Consider the following 16,763-nt stretch of genomic DNA (forward strand, 5'->3'; position numbering starts at 1 on the left):
CTGTAGTTTTCTGCAGCCGTTGTTCTTAGTGTTTGTGCTGCTCCGCACTTTTGCATTTTCGTCCAGTGACTCTTTATCGATATTTTAAAATGACATTACATACATGTAGCAGAGGTTCTTATGCTGGACGATTTGCTGTGTAGGAGAAACCTAAGTGTATCCGTCCGGTTAATATGAGCAATAGTGCCTGACATGGCTAACAACATTCCCAAACCAGCGAGAAAGTTATGAATTTCCACACTAAATGAACAACATTCGACTCAATTTTATTTTTCAATGAAGCACATTATTATTAAGAACATCATTATTAGGACACTTTATCAGCATCAAGTTATTTGACTGTAGGCTACTGAAACCATGTCCGTGCGCGTCATAACAATGCAGCGTGCTGGACTCTGCTTGCGTGAAATGTTCTCGTGGACCTTTAAACGTTTGTTTATGTTTTTGACCAACTTTTTAGTCGGCTCTTTTTGAACGACAGATAAGTCTGTCTTCACTTCGCCCAATCGTAGCCGATATTTTATGAATATGTATGAAATTCTGTCCAATCAGTAGTTGTGGAGGCTGTTTTAAACCAGAAACACGACTAGCCAATCAGGCCGGTCTCGTATTGAGCTAGCGCGAGGCTGTGTACATAGCTTTTAAAGAGAAGACAATCCAGCCTTGAGCGAGTGCACACGAAGGAGCTTTACAGGTACGTGGAACTGTGTAAAGTAAAATATTTAGGACTATAAATTAGTCTTAAAGTAGTTGATTTGTTTTCATGACGCACAAGGAACATAGTTTAATTCCCTATTTATATATTATTTACAAATTTTTTTATTGACATTTTCTAAGAAATGATAATGTAAAGAGATGTGTCGGATATTTTTGTGGTTGTAAGTTAACGTTAAATCTGTTATTGTGGTAAGGTAATCGTGTCGTTTCACTAGAGCCTGTGTCTGCGTTTGCAAGCTGGGTTGTACAAGGTCGCCACAGTGGTTGGCTAACGTTCATTTCCGTTTTAATATTTTAGATATAATTTAATTTAATGTAGTGTAAGCAGAGGGGAACGAAAATCTGGTATCAGTCGTTGTAAGCATCGCTCGCTATTTGGGTGAATTTGGCTGGCTGCAGATAACGAACGAACAACACGGTCATTTTTAGTTTGCCAGTGTTGTAGCCAATCTTTGATTTTTTTTTTCTTTGCATGTGTTTCATATAATGTTCATTTTCTGTCGTGATTGAGTTATGAAAATAATTGGTGTAAATTGTGTTCCAAATTTCGATAAACATGTTTACTTTCTCAGTAAATGGTCAGGCCGCGGTGTATTAAAATGGCTGGCGATTTAAACCAGTGACAAGCGGTTCTAACACGCAGCACGGGGCCCATAAATTTTAGGCCTACTAATAACTCGTTTTGTAAGTAGCTAGGGTATTAAAAGAGCCGAGCAGTTTCGTTTCCTTGCCAGATCGATTATGTTTAAAGTCTTGTTGCAAAGAGATTCGCATTTCTGATCTTTACCTGTTCGTTTGAAACTTTGTTTTCTCACAAATGACTTTGTATCAGACATGGCCGGCGCACTGTCTTTGTTATAGACAGCAAAGCACCGAGCGGCGCGGCGTAGGCTACAACTTAGAAAAACAAGTGAAATGGTCTACATTTACTGTGACGTTGGGGAAAAAACTTATGAATAAAAATAATATTCTTTCTATTACCCGAATAGGATAGTTTTATTTTTCATAACGCGAAAGTATTGTCGGGACGGCCTTTGTAATCCGAGGGGGGGTGTGAGTGTGGCTTTGTTACATAGTCACCCTACGCCTCCCTCTCGCTAGCTTTGCAGAAGCCATTTTAATGAATGGAGAGCGATTGCTAAGAACAGCTAGCTACCCTTCCTCGCTGTAGTCCGCACCATTAGAAGCTATATGCTCTCACCGAGGAAGAGCGAGCTTTGGTGAACTTTGGTTATAAACTTTACAGAAGGCCAGTTTTTAAAAAGGTGGAATCGATGTGCAATTTTGCTGAAAATAAAGGGTAGTTTCTCACATGAGAAGGCATTTCACAAAATGGAAGATGAACAATTCGTGTTGATGACCCTCTTTCATGCTTTCGAATTTAAACTGAGGTCCTCGGACTTGTGAATGCATTGCCTACAATTTCGCAGCGGTGCCGGTTGCCAGTCTTCCCCTCTCTTGGAAAAACGTTTGTGTAGCTACCAATGTTTCGGGACTAAAATAAAAGTAGTTTATGGTTGGTGGAAAATTATAATTTTATTTTTTGTATGGGTGGTGGGGTGTATACTGTAGTGAATTTATGATCGATTAGGGGTGGGCTCCACTAGGTGATTCTCTACAGCCGCACTTAACAAAATAAAATCAAAATATTTTTCATTTTCCTGTTTTTTTTTTTTTTTTTAATTTTTTGTTTTGTTTTTGTGACGTGCAATATTTGCCTTTTTGGCATTCATAAAACATACATATTTGGCTCCATATGTTTAGCATGCTGATGCTGTGTTGATTGCACACTGTTTAAACACCATTTCTTTCCTGCAGGAATCGGCTGAAATAAGTCTCCAGAGAAACTTGGTCCCCTGATCAGAATGGCCAAAGGTGACCCACGCAAGCCTAAGGGCAGGATGTCTGCCTATGCCTTCTTTGTCCAGGTCTGTCGCGAAGAGCACAAGAAGAAGAATTCTGACATCCCTATAAACTTCTCAGAGTTCTCCAAGAAGTGCTCGGGCAGGTGGAAGGTGAGCAACCAATGATTAGCCTGGAAATGTTCCCCTCCCTCGTTTTTATTTCAGCTTATGTTAAATTTAATAATTACCCTAGAGTTTTGCGCTGTATCAATGCATGGGTTTGTCTGCGTGCACATTATAACTTGTGCATGTCGAGGAGGCGCTGTTGGATTGTGAAGGAAACATCAGCCCTTGTCTTGTAATAGAGGGGCAATCCAGTCAGGAAAACACTTTGCACCAAATGTTTATGTTCAAACCGTCTGACCATGTTTTCACTTGGCTGTTGGAGGCATCAGTTCGGCACATGGATTGGACTCCGTTGTTAAGTTTCCTTGATAGTAATTGGTGCATTTTATTTAACTGGACTGTTTGTAAGTCTCAAGGCATTTTACAAGCAGTTAAAGCGACAAGGTTAAAGTGTGCAACAAGTTTTAGCGAAAACTGCATTGAACATTATGCAAAATGTGCTGACTGCAGTATTTTACAATGGAGTGATTTGCACAATTTAACAGTTGCATACTGAAAGGATGGGTTTGGGGAAATTTGCCAGTTCTGGTACCAATTTAAAGAGCAGTTTTCAAAGAGATTTAAGAGGCAATTGAACTGGCAGCCCTTGTATGAAAAGGATGCCTGTGGAGTGCCTTGAAGTGGATGGGGTCTCAGTATCTTGGCTGGTGGCCTGGGGTGTAATTATGGAGAAGCTGACTGTCATTTTGGACATTGTTTGGCAGCTTTGAGTAATAAGAAGATGGTCAGTGTGGTGCATGATGAAAAGCCAGTGGAGCTCAACGTGCAGCAGTGGGCGCATGTGTCTGGGCTGGGATGGGTGGAGCTTAACAGCCGCACGGCGGTGCTTGTGTGTCGCAGACTATGTCGGGGAAGGAGAAGTCCAGGTTCGACGACATGGCGAAGCAGGACAAGGTGCGCTACGATCAGGAGATGATGACCTACATGCCTGGGGGGAAGAAGGGGGGCAAGAAGAAGAAGGACCCCAACGCTCCCAAAAGACCTCCGTAAGTTTATTTGCCACACAGTAGATGCCCCTCTCCAGTTTCCAGTAGGGCTTGTCCTACTCTTTTCTTTTTATGGTTTCCTGTAGAACCGAGTAGAATGGTGTGCATCTGTTGGACTTTCTTCACTAAGGAACATATTGTCCATGTGTGATGTACAGATGCTTTATAAGGGGGTCCTATTGCAATGGATGACACGGTAGCTGCTGGTTCCTTTCGGGAAAGGGGTTGGCTGAATGTGTGTGTGGTTGTTTGGCCCTGGCTGCATTGATGCTGATGTGGGTCTCTACTGTAATCTCTCTTGCAGCTCCGGTTTCTTCCTGTTTTCCTCCGAGCAGCGGCCCAAGATCAAGGCCCAAGACCCCAGCCTGGGAATTGGGGATGTGGCTAAGAGGCTGGGTGAGATGTGGAACAATCTCACCGACTCCAGTAAGCAGCCATACCTGATCAAAGCCAACAAGTTGAAGGACAAATACAAGAAGGTAATGACTACTGACCATCACCAATAATGAGCACATGCTTGCCTTTGCCAGCTTAACTGTAACACAACGGATATTGTTTGAGGCATTGTGAGATGGTTATATATTTAGAGGGAAAATATTGGTTTATATGGCTTGACTGTCATTCCAGTTCAAGACTGCAAATTGTAATGTCTGAAATGGCATTGTGTAAAATCCATATAATGGGGCTAGAAAAATTCAAGTTCTTTAAGTTAAGCAATGCTTTTGGCCATAACTGATTTTGAGATTAGCTTTAACAAACTAGCACACCCACCTGGTTCCGGGGGAGTTTGAAAAACACATTGGTGCTGATCCATAACTGATCAATAGAACATTCATGCAGTTCAATCACTGCCATCTTCCACTAACCTAAGTGTGTCCTAGATATTAAAATACTTAATGAGTTCTTACAAATGTATGATTACTCGAAGTGTTGAATAATGAATTATGCGGTGCGGTGGGTGGGCTGAGGGGCGAATCTCCGGATCTTTGGCATTCCTCACTCTCGTGTCTCCCTCTGCAGGACGTGGAAGATTACAAGGGCAAAGGCAAAGTAGGCGGGGCAGCGGCAGGCCCCAAGCCCACGAAGAAGCCTGTGCACGATGATGACGACGATGACGACGAGGAAGATGAAGAGGAAGACGAGGAGGATGATGATGATGACGAGGATGATGATTAATTGATTTGTGTATTTGGCTTTTTTTGTTTAGTTTTTTTTTTTGGGAACTCTGTTCCTGGCTGTACTGTGACTGAGGGAGAGTAGCTGTGAGCCATGGGGTTTGAAGCAAGTATGCCCTGAGCAAGCTACCTCTCTCTCATGTCTCCCTGACAACGTGCACCCCCCCCCTCCCCCCCTTGAATTTTCTACTGGCTGTTAACTGGAAGCATTTAAATAAGAGGTAGTGGTTGCAGTATATATGCAAATGTTTTATTTTTCCCCTCTTAAAGAATTGTAAGGTGTTTGACTACATGGTTCTTAGGTTTTAGTTCGATCCTCCCCAATTCTGAGTTTTATTGCACAGATCTAGGCTGTAGGCGTGCGAGCCGTGCACCAGTATTGTCAACTTCAGTCGCGACTTTACTTTCTGTTGGAGAGTCTGGGTAGTGTTTGTGAACAGGAAGAATTGCAGTCTTTGGAATCGCTCTGGGTTTGTCCTTCATCTTTGTCCTGCACTGATGTGATCATGGACACAGCAGGGATGTATATGGTATAATTTTCGTATAAATATTAATTTTTTTTTAGCTGTAATATCACATTTGAAGAATGGAGTTATGGCCATTGATGGAAATTCTGTACTTATTTGCACCTGAATATTTTTTTTTTTTTCTTTTGTATGTTTAGGATGCTGCAAGTGAAATAAACTATTACATTTTTACTTTTGTTGTAAAGGTGTGCCATTTGATCTGTCCCGTTTTGCTATTCCTAATTTAGACTGCTTCAGTAATTGGCTTCAATTTTCACCAGTTTCAGGGTGGTTTGACATCTGGGTGCAACTCGTGAAAGGTAAACATGTGAGATGAGTTGACTATGGTTGTCCATTTGTACTATTTTTACAGACCGCTTTGGAGTTTTCCCTCTTCCTACAATGAGTGGACTTTAAGTCTGGCCAATGGAGAACAAGTATTTCTATAAAGCTGACCAATGGGATGTGGGTTTCTGTTTGGCTGTCAGTGGGGAGCCGGCATTGCCACAAAGCTGACCAATAGATGACTGATTTCTCCAGACCACCATTGGGAGTCTAATTAAAGCAAAGATATTTCTGCATTTCTTTGGCATGTTAAAAGTAATGTTGGAAATGCAAATGTGCAGCTTCCCCCCTGTTTTTATAATGTAGCTTGTCATTACTTTAGGCCCCATGGAATGACTCATTTACTACATGTAAATGTCTGCATTGGTAATATAAGCTGATTTTAAGCAGCTCTGCAGCTTATGCTTTGTGTTTAAATCCAGATCAGTTTTAATTTAATTGCTTCTAAGCCTAACAGCTTCGCTGCATAATTCAGTGGCCGACTCAGCCAAGGCGTCCTGCTCTGGTGAATAGTATGGAGTTCAGCAGGGCTCTGTTTTTGGACATTTTCTTTTCTTTCTGAATGCTCGCCTTTGGACAGGTCATTGTGATTCACAGTGTTTTGCTTTTTCCCTGTTAAATGTCTTGCCAGTGTCTTTACTAGTATCCTGTGATGTCAACAGGCAGTGGAATTGTGTGTGAATTTAAACATTTCCATTTGCCATCATCTTTGTTTTTCCAAACTTACAGATGAGTAAAATACTATGGTCAAACGCTTCTAAAGTTAATTTTCATGTATTTATAGGTAATGTAGGCTGTTTCCATCTAGCAAGGTGCACAAAAACAAAAATGTTTTCTAATGACCAATTTCACTTGAACAGAAACCCTGCTGCTGAAATGTAACATTAGTTGCTTTCCAAAGTTGAATTGGTGCTTCCTGTGTTCCTGGTGGCTCTCTTCCAAAATGGCTTAACGTTGATTACTTTAACCCTGAAAGCAGAGGTTGGAGCAGGGCCGCCCAACTCAAGATCTGCTGTTCTGTTTGTTTTCACTCCGACCCTAACAAAGCACGCCTTCAATAGCTAGAGATTTTGCTGAGCTGCTAATTAGTTGAATCAAGTGTGCCAAACTGGGGTTGAAATGAAAACCTACAGGATGGTAGACCTCCGGGAACAGGGTTGGGTGGCCCTGGCTTAGAGATTTGTGTAACGCACCATAATGTTCCCGTTTCATGTGTTCTCTTTGTGGGAGGATGCGTGTGGTGATGTGGGGAGATTGTTTTGAGAGTAACATCTTAATCCTTTTTGTTTTTACTTTTTCTGTATTGTGTTCGAAATGTTTGTTTTTAAGACGCTTTGAATATGAAAATAGAATCTATTACTCGTGCTGATTTATCTGAAAATATGGTCATACAGAATTTGAAATGCTGACAGTAAGACAGGCTAAAATGTCAGTCTGTTGTCAGCCTGTGTATTAGAGGTTTTGGGTGTGATTGGGAAATAATCGAAGACAGCAATATGAAGTCTGCCTGAGGAATTAATAAAGTGATTTTATTTCTCAGTAAAATTAATGTGGAATAATCTGTGCCTTTTTTGGCTTTATGGACTGGCAAGTTATTTTTATTCCTGAACGGCTTTGTGGTCATCGAACCAATAACTTAAGCGCCTGGTGTTTGCTGAATGTCATTGGAACTTCGATTGGAACCTTGCGTTCAGATGAGGTGAAAATAGAACTTCATTGGCCACGAACACCAAAGGTGGTTTAAAAAGAAGGATGGTCATACAACGGAACAGAACCTAATCCCCACTGTGAATTATGGTGGTGGATATGCGATGATATGGGGATTTCAAAGGCCCTGGAATCTAGTTAATGTATTTTATGAAAAAAATTTTTTTCCTATGAGCAATGGTATTAAATGGATTAGGATGAATTTCCTTTTTTCTATCAAATTGATGTGTGGAGGAAAAAGGAAATTAATAGGAAAAAGGTTAGCTCAAACTCAGATCTCAGGGTTTGATGGGTTTTTGAGTGCCAAAGCCACAACATTGCTAAGGCCTTTAATATGCAATATCCTCTTCTCATCTTTCTGATGTCCATTTATAGTGTTTTGAAATGCGAGTGTGTAAAAGACAGAGGGGGCATACAGGTGTACCATCTTATAGACAAATCTTGACCAGGACAACGTCATCGGGACTAACCTGTAATGGGGAGAGCTGGAGCACTCAAAGCTCAGAAACAGCATACCTCTGCTGAAGCAGGTGTTAGCTGGGTTATTGTGTACCTGGTGTTACTTTTGCATAAGTATTATCATATGTTGGAGACTATGAGAAGACTGCTTCAGTTGGGACAAATGTCTTAGTTTCTTTTGGGGAACTGGCAGGAGGGTTAGGGTTTGAGGTGTTTGGTGTCCATTTCTAGGCTTATAGTTAACATAGAAAACTTGGAGGGATTGGGGCAAAGGTGAAAGGGTCCTGCTTCTCCAGCAAACACAATGATGACAACAAGCCATTCAGCCTGTATGCTTGCCTTTAACCTACAGAGTAGCTACTGCAGTATCTAGCATATAACCTACACACTGCAGAGCATGTACTACGATCCAGCACTGCATCAAACTTTCCCTTGCAAAGGAAGGGTGTTGGTTGCTAATAACCTCACCGGCTTGATGTTCTGGAGTGTTCTTCAAGTGTGCTAGAGGAGATCAGAAAGGTATTCAATATCTTTTTCTGATGGAGCATCACTGGTCGATGGGGACCTACCTCTACCATTATTTCAGAGGTCAAGACCTCATGAATATAAATGGAAGAATGGCAGCCTTCTGACTGCAAATTTCAAAACACATGATAGCGGTTTTGTGGTGGAGGAGACCCTATTATTTAATCCTTCTTTCTCCATGGGTTTTCCCAGACGTGATTGAATGTTTTATGAAACTGCGATCACTAAGATCTGGCATCTGGTAGATATTTAAAATTATTGATGTACAAATAAGAATTTGGCCAGGGGCACACTCGGTTTGCACATGAAGTATCTATAAACTCTTTTAATCCTTCAGTTTTTATGTTTGGAGTAAAATATTCAAAGGAAGAGACTGTGTAGTGTATACAGTGTAGTGTACTACTAATACCAGCGTCAGGTAGTTGATTGTCTAGCTCTTTTCAAAATGTCTTAAGTTAAAATCACTGGCTGGGTTGTAACTGGCTATGAGATTCCTAAATTATCGAAGCAGAAAAATCACATTACTTAAATATGAAACTGTTGATGAGGTCCTGGTGCAGTTACTACTGAGGCTCCTACATGTCACCTATTGTATTTGTGGAATAATTGGGGGTCTATGATGCTGACGCTCCTGACCTATTGACTAATGGCTGAAGTGTAACATACAGTAAGACTAAAAATTCTAAATGGTTTTTGAATATCATTTTTAGGGAATGAAATGGAAGATTCGAGCCCATCTAGGCTTGTCATTTTACCTACATAAGCCTTTCACATTTGGCTTTTGTTCTTAATCTCTTTGCTGTTGGGTGCCATGACCATCATCCCTCTAACAACTCAGATCAGGGCAGTGGCCCACTCTGCTGAGGATTAGAGCACTCATGTCTCCTGATCTCAGTATGTCCTGTGTCCTGTCGAGACCCTTTCATATGGAACTTTAACCTTTTCTTCTCTCTCCTGGATATGATTGATAACAGTATGATTCTTTAGTATCTGGTGCATACTATTTAGGCAACTAGACTTTTTTTTAGCCTTTTTTGTTGTTGAAGTTTTTAATCTCAAGGTCAAATATGATACCTTATTATGTTTAGTATGTGCTGCTTAATTACAATTTTATTTTCTTATGATTTGTAATTAAATTTACTCACATAATATGTAACAGTTTTGAGAAATGTTTTACTCGTTTTTTTTACACTTAATATGAATATTTCTTAAAATAACTCTATATTTGATGTAAATATAATTATTACATAACAGGTGGATAAATCACCTACAGTATATATGTCACAAAACTCATTAGTCAGTTTTTTGCTTGAATAACTTGTTTGGGTAAGTAGGTTAATTTATGGTTCTTTTAAAATTCACACAATTGCTCCACTGTGTGGTTGGAATGTAAAGTGCAACTAGACTTTCTGGGGCTTCTACTTCAGGTCACTGGGCAATGGGCCTATTTAAATGTCATTTAAAAGTAATGTGTCTTATAAATAATCCTTAAAATATGAATTGTCCTTTCCACAGCATACTTGGTTAGCATGCATGGTCCTAGAAACTAACAATATCCACTTTGTGAATATGCAATTAACAACCAAAAAGAATACTTTTTGGCAGATTTAGGTTTTACACCAAATTAAATGTAGGCTGATTTTGAAATGATATTTTTAATGCTGCATAACTTGGATGCCTTTTTTTCAAGTTATTACAAAAGGATGTTTCATAAAATTGTGATGAAGGTATTTCACTGGGGGAAATGATGACTTTCAGGGGGTTCCAATTAAATAAAAAAGATTAATAAAGAGGATTTCAGTTTGCATCATTTTGTATTTAGGTTGTACCACATTTTGTTGTATGGAGAAGCTGGATGTTATTACAACAAATACTGAATCACAAGGTTGTCTGAATAGACATTTTGATTTTTTTTCACCATTTACAACAAAGATAAGAAAAAAGGCTTTATCAGTTCAAACCAGATCCAAGATGTTGTGTAAGACATATATTCTTAAACTGGGCCATGCGGGCAAGTTTTTCCACCTCCCTCTTGAACCCTTGATCAATGAAGGGTCACATGGATTCGAAGTCTGTTAAGAGAAGGAGAGTAAATAACATGTTTATTCTTCTAGCCCTCCTTGCGGATGCTTGACTAAGAAGCCATCCTTATAAACTCAGAGTTTGTTGCTTATTATGGGATCTGTCCCATTCGGATCATATTATGATCTTTAAAAATAATTTTAAACGAGTGAACATCAAGTTTAATTTATTAATGTAGTGAAATGTATTTTAGCACTTTTTTTTCCACTTCTGACATGACCATATCACCATCATTGGCTTAAACCTCCTTCCAGAGTAAGTAGAGACTATTTGATTTGTATTTTGTTGTATATGCAGTCCATAGCCTGTCATGCCATAGTACAATGTTAAAGTCTGAATTTGCAATGGACACCAATAGGAGAGGCAATTCCTCAACATCAATGTAGCAGATGTCACCCTTGCTATTTTGAAGAGCAGTTAGGCTGTATGAGTGCGCGCCACGATCATGAACAGAGCTTGAGCTACTTCGTTTGCATATTAATGTGTTTAATAAAATGTCAGGTGCTGAACTGATAGATGTTACCTGTCTGCTCGCTCAGCGGGCCCTCGCTGGGTGCGAGAGCCTCTCTCGGGGCCAGATGGCGGTGGAGAGAAGCGCGGTGCGCCCCGTTATAGACGCTGCAATCAATCTCACCGCTGGAGCCGCCGGCAAGTAGCCATATTGGAATTTTGTGCTCACAGAGTTCATCAGCTATTTAATTTGAGCGAGAGCAAAACGGTCTTTTTCTTAAAGGGATAGTGTCATGGTTTTTACTCTGACCGTCTGGGATTTTTTGGTTTCATTACAGCTTTAGTGTATGTTTTCAAGTGGCCCAAACAGATTTTATGGTCAATGAAGGACATTGATACAAAAAGATACTTATAGATGTTTCTGACAACCAGCCAGCGTTACAATGGCTGAAACAGGGGCATTCGGGGGTTGCGGACTTATATTCTTCATCAGCAATTCCATAGTCGCTTGTACTGCAATGTTATGTTTCCACAGGCTCTATGAGGCAAGATTAACAGATGCCCCATAGGAAATGGCTGACTGAAAATAAGACTAAATAAAATGTTTGGAAAAATAATCTTGTAATAAACACATACAACCTCTAGAGGCATAACGTCACTGTCCAAGCTGCTTTGGCATTACTTGAAGTGTATTTTCTTGCTTTAGAACACAAACCCCCAAAATATCCCTATACCATTCATTTTAAAGCTAGTTGGTCTTAACTTATGAAAATATCTAAAATATCCTTTATTGTACATAAAAACTATCTGGGCCAATCAAAGACAGACACTAACCTGAGATAATATACAAAAAAACCATAGCAAGTCAACTAATAATTGAATAATTGTAGATTTTAATTTAATTTGGAACTGCTACTATATCCTTAGCTACATATTACCTGACATCAAACAGTTAAAATGTATATAGTTATGAGTGGAAGTATAGCAACCCACGCAGCTCCTGGCTGATGCTGTATCTCTGCTTGTCTTTAGCCTGTTCCTGCATGTTGTGTTTGATGGCACCGCCCATCTTGTTGTTCCTGGCAGGGGGAGTGGCGTGCGTGGTGAGCGGGCAGCCGTTTGACACGGTGAAGACGAAGCTGCAGACGTTTCCCGGCCTGTACCGCGGCTTCGTGGACTGCTCCTTGAAGACGTACCGGCAGGACGGGGTGTGGGGCCTGTACCAGGGCACCATGCCCGCCCTCCTGGCCAACGTGGCAGAGAACGCAGTCCTCTTTGCCTGCTACGGGACCTGCCAGCAGCTCACTGCCAGAGCCTTCGGTCTGAAGAGCATTTCGGAACTCAGGTGAGAGAGAGAGACAAAAAGGATGGGTGCGAGAGGGAGGGGCAGGACAGGCGTGAGAGGGAGGGGCAGGACAGGTGGGCGATGGAGGGAGACAGATGGAGAGTGAGTCTCTAAGTCTTTGTTGGAGTGTCCAAGTCTGTGTGTCTGCTTGCCGCCTTCTGAATCTGTGTCTGTTTCTGTGGGTGTCATAGTATCTATGTCTGTGTGGATCTGTCTGTGTGTCTAATTCTGTGTCAGTGTGGTTACCCGTAAGGAGGAAGGATGCTCTGCAGAGGAAATGGATTCTCCCAGTCCTCCACCTATCTGTTCAGGGAAAATATATTTGTTCATCCTTGTAAGAAATATTTTAATTAATTTGGATGGCTACACTATCTTAATCTTGGTTTTCCGCACCCACACACTGTATTGCTCAGTCCCTTCTGATGGGCAGCCTAAATATTGGTGAAATTATTTTTATTAACAATTTTACTAACACCAACATCAGCAAGAACAACAACCCAACCAACTGCATCCTCCCTCAACATTACAAGCAACTAAGCCAGCCAAGAGTGACTAGCCTACTCACAGGTATAGCTAGCAGCAGGATTTCTTTGTAGCATTTCTTAGTCTGAAAATGAAAATTCTTCTCACACTCCAACCTTGCCAGTCAGTCCACTAGCTGGCCTGCCATACATCAAATTAAGTGTTTGCTGTAGAAACTGTCTGAAATGTTCTTGGTCCCTTGAGTGTTGAGGAAAGCCTTTATTCCCCGACCCTGAGTGGAAAATGACTTTACAGGCCTGCATCTCCGCTTGTAGAGTTTAGAGATAACATCCTTGAAATCCACTAGGTGACAAGTGATCTCATTGCTGAAGTTTTGATAGATGAGAGTCCTATGTCACTGATTCATGAGGGGTTTTGTGATCACGGTTTATGGCCGCAGCTCCTTGGCCTGGAAATGGTGATAACGGAGTAAAGGTAGACAACTGCTGATTAGGTGTGGGCTCTGGGGGGAGGTGGTGGAAGCATATAACTCTCCAGTGAGAAGAAATGAGCTGGATGAGAGCCCTTGCTGATTTTGGCACCTTAAAACCTGCAGATTTGGTCTGCTGCTCATGTCCTCCAAGTTGATAGGCTTTCCTTGCAAGGAGGGGTGTGGGGGTGGGGGGGGTGTGGTTTGTTGACATTGTGATTGTGAGCTGGGGTGTTGGGTGGATGAGGGGCGGGGATGGGGTAGGCGTGCGGGGGAGTGTGATGGTGGTTGAGGTGATTGTGGACCACCTGCAGTACCTTTGTGAAACCCGGGTCCTAGAGTATTTTGTTGTCGACTATCAATGTACCACAAGTGGCTTCAGGAATACTGTCTGTCTTATTATTCTAATGGATTCTGTGTTTATACCTACATTCATTGACAGGGTGCTGTTAACACCCATAGCTCCAGGTCCGTCAGACACGTCACTGAAAAGGGCAAACAGGGGACATAAACTTTGGCCATCCAATCAATCCCAGTCCACTATGGTTATTGACAAGCTGTCTCCCTCTTTATCTCACACCACATTTGCATTTTTAGAGACTTCTTGCCGTTAGACTTTCAACAGCTGTAACAGAGGGGAATTTTCATGAAGCAATCAAAGCTCTTTATTCCTTTCCTGTTGTATGTCTACAAGTCAATGACTTTAAAACAGCCTGGTTCCCTGGTGTTAAACAAGGATATGTATTTTCACCATTATATTTCAATGACTTGGCTCTTGAAATGAAACATGCAATTTGGGAATGAAAGTTTTAAAAATGACCTTGGGTTTCTAACTTTATGCTGATAATATCCTTCTTTTAGCTGAAACAGGCTGAACTACAGAGCATGCCAGGCATGGTGAATTCATGGTGTTCTAAATGGAGACTATGATAAATGAAGAAGAAACACGAATTTTTCACTTTGAGAAGAAAGGAGTCAAAATGAGCTCAAATCACTGTTTGGCATTTGTACCTTTGTCAAAAAATATCTTGGGTTCATCAATATGTATAACTCATAAAATCTCATGAAAGTAGAGTGTTTAAGGTAAATGTCCATGGCATACAATTTAAATCCTTACATCTGCCTTACAGTTCTATTTCTTTGTATTTATTTTGGAATTGTTCTCATCTAACAGGACCCACAGGCTGACCTGTGTGTGTGTCTCAGTAACACACGTTTCAGTGTGTTTCTTTATGCCTCAGACTGCTCGCTCTGTTTGCTTCAGTGACCTGCAGAACGCTGCCGCTGGCTCCTTGGCTTCCGTGTTCTCCTCGCTGGTGCTCTGTCCCACCGAGCTGGTGAAGTGCCGCATGCAGGCCCTGCACGAGATGAGGACGGCGGGGAAGACCTCTCTGGCCAGCCGCGTGTGAGTGACTCTCATTACTGGGTTATTATTATGAGGTGGGTGTGAGGATGTGGTTTCCTGAGGTGGGTGTGAGGGTGTGGTCTCCTGGGGTGGGTGTGAGGGCGTGGTCTCCTGAGGTGGCTGTGAGGGTGTGGTCTCCTGAGGTGCGTGTCAGGGTGTGGTCTCCTGAGGAGGGTGTGAGAGTGTGGTCTCCAGGGGTGGGTGTGAGTGTGTGGTCTCCTGAGGTGGGTGTGAGGGTGTGGTCTCCTGGCTCTGGTGGTGACAGGTGCTCCTCCCTTAGCTCCACCTGGTCCATGGTCAGGAACATCCTGCGGACGGAGGGGCCGCAAGGGCTGTTCCAGGGAATGACCAGCACCTGGCTCCGAGAGGTGCCGGGATACTTCTTCTTCTTTGGCGGTTACGAGATCAGCCGCACCCTCTTAACACAGCCGGGATGCTCTAAGGACCAACTGGGTAAGACACTTCACTGTGTCAAGATTACCTTCTTTTTCTAAAAACTAAAAATCTAAATCTAAAAATCTTTTTAAAAAACTGCCAACTGCTTTGCGGAACAAAAACCAATCTTGCCTCTTTCTTCTCTCCATCTTTCCTTCTATTTATCTCTCCACCTGCCCATCTCTCTGGCCACCTTGTAGATGCTCTTCCCCTGGTGGTGAGTGGAGGTATTGGGGGTGCTTTCTTCTGGCTGACTGTCTACCCCATTGATTCTGTCAAGTCACGCATCCAAGTGCTATCCATGACTGGCAAGCAGGCAGGCTTCCTCCATACCCTCCTCAGCATCATACGTGCTGAAGGTAAGAATCTTCCTTTCATCCCAGTCACTCTGCTCTCTGCTCTCCACAACATTCTGTTCAGTTCCTCCTCTGTTATACTACACAACCCTCTGTGGGAATGCCCACAAACAGCGCCTGGGTAAGCCATAGTAGGTGAACATTCATTGATCTCTGCCTGGGGCTAAACTCAAGATTTATTTTTTGTGTAATGGCGATGTGTTCTCCTTGTGTCTGAATATTTCAGGAGTTCCTGCTCTGTACATTGGCCTGACCCCCACGGTCCTGCGCGCATTCCCCTCAAACGGCGCTCTCTTCCTGGCGTACGAGCTGACCAGGAGAGCGCTGACCAGCCAGGCCACGGGCAGCTGAGTGGATGCGGAGCAGAGGTGGAGCGCCCACACATGGACACTTGCTGTCAGTTAGCTGACATCATTGCTGGGGCTCTAAATTGTACAGTTACAGGCAGCCAGTGCTTACACCTTTAATCCTGAGCCTAGTGCCCTTCTTATAAGTATCGACCATGATAAGGCTTTACAAGGATCTTCCCAAAGCCGTCAATGTAAATACCCCAAAAACTACATTTGTCACCTCAAAAAAGGCAGGCCGATTATGCCAATGATTTCATGTTAAAAAACAGGAATAGATCATGGCTTTTTTATTTCCTTTACATAATTTAACATTTATTGAATATTTTGGAATTGTGCATTGTATTTTTGTTGGTTTATGTCTTAGTGTATGACAGATATTAAAAAATAGGTGCATTTTGTGGGGTTTTATTGTGTCTTTGAGACAATATCTTTCATCATTAAATAATATTTTGAAAAGATGAAACAGAAAGTATAACTTTAACAATATTTCTGTTAATTCTGCCCATGATTCCACCACTATTGAGCTCCATTACATACATTGAATCATTCAGAAGTCACTGTCCGTTTATCAACTGCGGATCTTACCTATAAGAGACAAACTTCACTTCAAATTTATAAACCACTATCATGTTTGGGCTCATGAATATTACAAAATTCATATCAAAAAACACTTCTGAATAGTAAAATAGTCTAAGTGTGCAAAGAACAGATAGTCAGAGATAGCAACAGGATTCTGTCGCAGAGCTGGGCAGATCCTGTCTGACAATCTAGAATGAATCTGAGAAGCAGTGTCACCCCAGCATACTTTCGTACAACAGAGCAGTGCTTATGTAATTCATTCTTCAGAGTTCAGATTCCTAATTAATACAGGCCAGCACGAGTGTAGATTCAATTAAGATTGCTGGCCCAAACTTATGGCCAGTAGGCTTGGTCTTAAA

General features: G+C 41.8%; 2 protein-coding genes across 3 annotated transcripts; both read left to right on the plus strand.

Moving 5' to 3' along the window:
- Window positions 1–539: 539 nt before the first annotated feature.
- Window positions 540–5,606, plus strand: hmgb3b (high mobility group box 3b). Its single transcript, XM_064349416.1, has 5 exons — window positions 540–694; window positions 2,536–2,732; window positions 3,588–3,733; window positions 4,038–4,212; window positions 4,754–5,606. Exons 2-5 carry the CDS (start codon window positions 2,583–2,585, stop codon window positions 4,907–4,909), a joined length of 627 nt encoding a protein of 208 aa, XP_064205486.1. The 5' UTR covers window positions 540–694; window positions 2,536–2,582; the 3' UTR covers window positions 4,910–5,606.
- Window positions 5,607–10,500: 4,894 nt separating this feature from the next.
- Window positions 10,501–16,300, plus strand: LOC135262361 (mitochondrial ornithine transporter 1-like). 2 transcript variants are annotated; one of them, XM_064349403.1, is made up of 7 exons: window positions 10,501–10,787; window positions 11,034–11,180; window positions 12,069–12,327; window positions 14,544–14,684; window positions 14,965–15,137; window positions 15,320–15,478; window positions 15,702–16,300. In XM_064349403.1, exons 2-7 carry the CDS (start codon window positions 11,111–11,113, stop codon window positions 15,824–15,826), a joined length of 927 nt encoding a protein of 308 aa, XP_064205473.1. In that variant the 5' UTR covers window positions 10,501–10,787; window positions 11,034–11,110; the 3' UTR covers window positions 15,827–16,300. The 2 variants fall into 2 exon arrangements, with proteins under 2 accessions (XP_064205473.1, XP_064205472.1); XM_064349402.1 differs by having other exon boundaries at window positions 10,502–10,787; window positions 11,072–11,180.
- Window positions 16,301–16,763: the final 463 nt, after the last annotated feature.

The sequence above is a fragment of the Anguilla rostrata genome, chromosome 9 (genome assembly GCF_018555375.3).
Source record: "Anguilla rostrata isolate EN2019 chromosome 9, ASM1855537v3, whole genome shotgun sequence".
In the NCBI taxonomy this organism is placed as follows: Eukaryota; Metazoa; Chordata; class Actinopteri; order Anguilliformes; family Anguillidae; genus Anguilla; species Anguilla rostrata.

Coding starts and splice junctions, on each gene's coding strand:
- hmgb3b (XM_064349416.1), top strand. CDS start 2,583: ATGGCCAAAGGTGACCCACGCAAGCCTAAGGGCAGGATGTCTGCCTAT. Junction 3,734..4,037: donor AACGCTCCCAAAAGACCTCC/GTAAGTTTATTT, acceptor TCTCTCTTGCAG/CTCCGGTTTCTTCCTGTTTT. Junction 4,213..4,753: donor TGAAGGACAAATACAAGAAG/GTAATGACTACT, acceptor CTCCCTCTGCAG/GACGTGGAAGATTACAAGGG.
- LOC135262361 (XM_064349403.1), top strand. CDS start 11,111: ATGGCGGTGGAGAGAAGCGCGGTGCGCCCCGTTATAGACGCTGCAATC. Junction 11,181..12,068: donor TCTCACCGCTGGAGCCGCCG/GCAAGTAGCCAT, acceptor TGTTCCTGGCAG/GGGGAGTGGCGTGCGTGGTG. Junction 14,685..14,964: donor ACCTCTCTGGCCAGCCGCGT/GTGAGTGACTCT, acceptor CTCCTCCCTTAG/CTCCACCTGGTCCATGGTCA.